The following is a 6,136-nucleotide window of genomic DNA, read 5'->3' on the forward strand; positions in this document are numbered from 1 at the left end:
ATATTTAATATTTTATCAAGCTTTTATTTAGTTGTGTTCATCATGAGAGTTGATTAAAATTACCAGGCGTACCATTGCTAGAAGAGAAGCCTCAAAATTTAACTGTATGTGTGTACACAGGCAACAGCTAGCATGAAGTGTCTTCACCTACCTCTATCCTTTGCTCAGATGTTACCTTCTCAGCAAGGTCTACACTGACATGTCAGTCTCCTTTAGACTGCTTTGCTTTTTCTTTCTCTATTGCACTCAGGAACTTCTAATAGTCTATATCAAGTACTTATTTGTTTTGATTTCTGTCTCCTCTGCTAGAATATTAATTTCAGGAAGGCAGACACCTTTTTTTTATCACTTACATTTCCAATAGCCTACACAGTACCAGACACATTAGAAGTACCCAGTATAATTTTGGAATGAATAAGTGATTAATGCCGTGTAATGATTAATTTTATGTGAACATGAAAAGGCTATGGTGCCTAGTTGTTTGGACGAACTCTAGACTGGGTGTTGCTATGAAGATATTTACATGTGATTAACATTTTATCAAGATTACCCTTCATAATGTGGATGTGCTTCATCCAATCCGTTGAAGACCTAAGAGCAAACTGGTTTCCTGAAGAAGAATGATTCAGTTTCAATACTATCAAGAGATATTGGTGGAATTTCCAACCTTTTACCTGTCGTATGGATTTTGGACTTCCTAGCCGACCTAATCCTGTGAGCCAATTTCTCAAAATCAATCTCTCTCTGGTGGTGCAGTGGTTAAGCACTCGACTACAAACCAAAAGATTGGCAATTCAATCTCACCAGCCACTTGGCAGCAGAAAGATGTGGCAGTCCACTTCCATAAAGATTACAGCATTGGAAACTCTATGGGGCAGTTTAGTCAAAATCAACTGGACCTCAAAGAGGTTATTTACATGTATTCCAGGATATACATATGTCCCTGGGTTGTGGAAGCAGTTTGCTTTTGGCTACTAACCTAAAGATCGATAGTTCTAACCCACCCAACAGTGCTGTGGGAGAAGGACCTGGCAATCGGCTTCCGTAAAGATTACACCCAAGAAAACCATATGGAGCAGTTCTAGTCTATAACACATGGTGTCACCATGAGTCTCATCGGATTGACAGCAACAGGTTTAGCTCCCCTAATCATGTGAGCCAATTCCTCTATATAAATCCCTCTCTCACTTCAGCTGTGTTCCTCATGAGAGTTGCTTAAAGTGACCAACCCTGCATTGCTGGAACAGAAGGATCAAAAGGCTATTCTCCTTTTTCACCTTCTGTTGGTTCGGTTTCACTAGAGAAACCTGAATAAGACATGCCATGTGTTTCTGTTTGCAGAAAGATGCAATTTGTGTCTAAATCCTTAAGTGGGGACAGGAAACAGAAATAAATGTAGCAGTCATCAGCATATAGAGGTGAATTTAGCCTGTCCAGAGGGGCAGTCCCTATTTCAGCTGAGAAACAGTCCAGTCCCCTGGTGTTTTATGAGCAGGATGTGGGCCTGATGATAAATTCCTCCAAGAGTTTCTGTCTCACAGCCTCAATGTCATCAGGCTTGCCGGATTCTCCTGGAAATCCTTTTTTGCTTTTACTCTGCTCAGTTCTTGATGAGTTTGGGAACCCTATTTATTCCTTCAGAGGAAGTCATCTCTTCTGATCTGATTCAGCTATTCACAGGTTAGTTAAGGTGGTCTCATCCTCTTGGACTGTGGATCCCTTATATCCAAGGCCAGAGTCAGAACTGAGAAATACAGGCTGGATTTTTAAGAGTCCATAGAGACCAATACGAGCAGATAAGCTTTCTCCAAGCACCACGTGTTTAGCAATTTTATTGTCTGTTTCCACTTTGTTATTTCCCCTCAGCAGGTACTCAGTCAAGGCAAAGCTCAGCATAATCTGCTGTTGAAAATGAACACAGCCTTAAAGGTTTGGAAGGACAATAACCTTGACTTAGGACATAAAATTTCTTTTGAAAAGTAATATATGAATAAAATATAAAAAGGATTTTTAGCAGATTAAGATTTTCTTCGTGTGGACCAATTTGCGATTCTTAATTCGAAATTTAACTTAATTTATTAGTTACCTCACTATTGTCTCTGACTTACTGTCTGAAGATCCACCCCCACTTATGCTATGAAGGCTCATACTGTTTAATTATATACAGACATATTTTGCCCATAGGAACCAAATTTCTTTTAAAATTACATTTATGGTATATTATTGCATCATACCCTATAAAATAAGAGATTTTGTCAAGAACATATTTTTCTACCAATCTGTCTCCTGAGAGCACCCTTAATCTCATTATTCCTGAGACTGTAGATGAGGGGGTTCAACATGGGGATCACCACCATGTAGACCACAGACACCACCTTGTTCTGGTCAGTAGAGTAGCTGGACTTGGGCATCATGTAAATGAATGTAACGGTCCCATAGTACAGAGTGACTGCAGTGAGGTGGGAGGTACAGGTGGAGAAGGCCTTGTGGCGACCCTCAGAGGAGTGCATCTTCAGGATGGTGATGAGGATATAGACGTAGGAGATGGCTATGACAAACACTGTGACCACAATGATGGAGCCAACAGAATATGAGGGGACCACTGCAGAAATACGGACATCAGAACAGGAAAGTTCAACTAAAGGAGCAAAGTCACAGAAAAAATGATTGACTCGATTAGGTCCACAAAAGAATAAAGAAAAGAAGGAAATGGTAAAGGAGGAAGCATTGATAAAACCACCTACATAAACCATAGAGAATAACTGATCACAGACTTGTATGGACATTTTAGTTGAATAAAGCAGTGGGTTGCATATTGCTACAAAGCGATCATAGGCCATGGCAGCTAGAAGAAAGAACTCAACTGTCCCAAAGAAAGCAGCTGATCCAAGTTGGATGGCACATCCAAGATAGGAGATTGTATTTGTCTCCACCAGGAAGTTTATAAGCATATGGGGTGTGACAGAGGATGAAAAGCCTATGTCAGCCAAAGCCAAGTGGCTCAGGAAAAAATACATAGGACGATGGAGCTGAGAAGAGATTCTGATCAGAATGATTGTGCTGAGATTGCCAGATATGGTCACCAGATAGATGCATAGGATGACAATGAAGAGGATGACCCGAAGGGTAGGATCTTCTGTTAAGCCCAATAAAATGAACCCTGTCACTGCAGTGTGGTTCCCATCCACCAGGGAATCCATGAGACAATGTAGCTGGAATGAGAAAAGATCTGTGATGAAAAAAATTGCATTAAAGAAGTTATCAGTTTCATGGCTCCATTTTCATTAATACACATATGGAAAGTCATAAATAAAGATATCATTCAAGTGTCATTGTGTGTTAATATGTAATGATAAATATACATTTGTCTTTACATGTCCATATGCACTTACATATGTGTATATATATATATACACATATATATGTTGAGAAAAACACCAGTAAATTCAACATACGATTTTCCTTTTTGTATTGTATTTTTCCAAAAATGTGTTTAAAGTGATTTTAAAGCTAAAGAATTAGAAAAAAGAAACTGATCAGAATAAGAAAAGGGAATGGTGAGCATAATACCAAGAAAAATATAGGTTTTTTGATGAAAACTTGAGGAAAAGCTACCATTTGTTACAAGCTTAGTAAATGATAATAATATGGCTAAGAATTACATATATATATATTAAAAAATAATAATAATATCTGAAACGAAAACAAGCCCTCTGCTATTGAGTTGAATCTGACTCATAGTGACCCTATAAGACAGAATAGAACTGCCCCATGGGGTTTTCAAGGAATAGGTGGTGGATTTGAACTGCCAGCCTCTTGGGTAGCAGCTGTAGCTCTTAACCACTGCACCACCATACATAGTTCCATTTTATTTCTTACAAAATAATACTAAGTGCTCTCATTATTATTTTGTAGATGAAGAAACCAGGTGAAAGAGATTATGCAGCTTGCACAAGGTTATATAGCAAGTGTGGGGTCAAAATGTGAATGCCAGAAGTCTGACATTTCTTTAGTAACTATGCTATACATGCAGTTTAGTAATAATAATACCTCAACATCCAATACACTTGCCAATAGGTGGATATTAGATTATCCTTTAAGTTTTTTGATAGCTGATGTATAAGAGAGGAGACTAGTTATATATTTTATAATGCTTATGGGTCACTATGGAGCCCTGGTGGTGCAGTGGTTAAGAGCTAGGCTGCTAACCAATAGTTTGGCAGTTCAAATCCACCAGCTGCTTCTCGGTAACCCTATGGGACAGTTCTACTCTGTCCTGTAGGGTCACTATGAGTCAGAATTGACTCAGTGGCAATGGGTTTGATTTTTGGTTTATTGGTTAAATAAGATTACCTAAAAAGAATAGAAATGCAATTGCTTTTGATAATAGTACCAGAAGGAAATTTCTAATTAGGGATGAATGGAGTCACCTTTGGTTAATTTATTAAATTTGTGAACATTTCTAATTAAAATATTACTGTTTTATCAAGTACAGGTAGCCCCTGGTTTTGATGGGTTTCCATTCTGAGAAACCCTGTGTGAATCCGTTGTGGCAAGTCAAATACTGCATTTTTCTTTTTTTTTTTTCATTTTCTTAGCCTGCTATACGGTAGTGTTATGAACAGTAAATCATAACATTGAACATCTTTGAGTGAGCATTTGAGAATGAGAACATCAGCAAATTATGCCCTGCAACATTGTATAAAGTACACATTACTAAAGGTAAGATGAAACAAAAACAGACGGTCCTAAGTGTGGTTCATCCCTAACTCATGACTCGCGGACTACCTCTAGTTTGAAATATCAATCTAATTACTATGCAAAACACTGTATGACTGATAATCAGGAAGTTAGTAAAGTATATTCAAGCAAATAAAATCATTTCCTACTCTAATGATGTTTTCTAATTGGAACACTGTAGACTAAAATTATATTGGTTTTAACATAATACATACATGCTTTGGTCCATGAAATGTTCTGTGAAATAGGATGTTAGGTGATTTGGACGTTATGCGAACACCATATTAAAAACCTTATGGGAGCGACCGTTTGGTTAGCAGCCGCAGCACTTAACCACTGAGACACCAAGGTTTCCACACATGATTTTGTAAATTCTCAAGTGGTCAGTTTATTCTTTTGTTTCTCCATAGATGTTCATGCATAGTTCTATAACTTTCGTATAATAATTATTGAGGAATATAATGTAAATTGTCTTAGGGTCTCTATGAGTTGCAATCAACTCGACAGCAACTGGTTTGGATTTGGTTTTATAACTAAATATTAGTTCAAAGTTTACTTTTCTATTTCTGATTCAGGGATACTCAGTGCTAAACTTCAGATATAAAAAGGTAAGCTTAGGGGCGGGCCCACCCGTTCGTGCGGGAAACGCCCACCCAGTTCCCACGAGCAGTGCCGCGCACCAGAGGGAGAAGTCCCCGGGAGGAAGTGTCTGGTCTCGGAGCGGGGAAAGCAGCATTCCAGCCAGGGACCCCTCCCGCCTGGATTTTGGCGGACGGGGGCGGAGCGTGAACGCGGTGTTCAGCTCTATATTCTGTGGTGCTACACTCCTAGCTCTCTGATCCCTCCCCCACCCTCCCCAGGCTGCTCCATTAACATCCGAATACCCGGAGCCAGAGGGAGAATTCAGATAGGGATCTGACTGCATTTTTTTTTAGCTGATTACCTGGAAAATATAGTTTCCCAGTGATGGCTCAGAGACAGCAGTCCATATCAAACCACAGAAAGAAACAGACCATGACAGCTTCTCCAAACCCCCAAACAAAAGAATCAAAATCTTTCCCAAATGAAGATACAATCCTGGAATTATCAGATACAGAATATAAAAAACTAATTTACAGAATGCTTAAAGATATCACAAATGAAATTAGGATAAATGCAGAAAAAGCCAAGGAACACACTGATAAAACTGTTGAAGAACTCAAAAAGATTATTCAAGAACATAGTGGAAAAATTAATAAGTTGCAAGAATCCAGAGAGAGACAGCATGTAGAAATCCAAAAGATTAACAATAAAATTACAGAATTTGACAATGCAATAGAAAGTCAAAGGAGCAGACTCGAGCAATTGGAATGTAGACTGGGACTTCTGGAGGACCAGGGAAACAACACCAACATAG

The 6,136-nt window shown here is 38.7% G+C and overlaps 1 protein-coding gene across 1 annotated transcript; it reads right to left on the reverse strand.

Annotated features, from left to right (window-relative positions):
• Positions 1 to 2,255: 2,255 nt before the first annotated feature.
• On the reverse strand, positions 2,256 to 3,200 carry LOC126078896 (olfactory receptor 502-like). The gene has a single exon (XM_049889712.1). The coding sequence runs from the start codon at positions 3,198 to 3,200 to the stop codon at positions 2,256 to 2,258; it is 945 nt and encodes a 314-aa protein (XP_049745669.1).
• Between the last annotated feature and the right edge of the window lie 2,936 nt (positions 3,201 to 6,136).

This window comes from Elephas maximus, chromosome 7 (genome assembly GCF_024166365.1).
Source record: "Elephas maximus indicus isolate mEleMax1 chromosome 7, mEleMax1 primary haplotype, whole genome shotgun sequence".
Taxonomy (NCBI): domain Eukaryota; kingdom Metazoa; phylum Chordata; class Mammalia; order Proboscidea; family Elephantidae; genus Elephas; species Elephas maximus.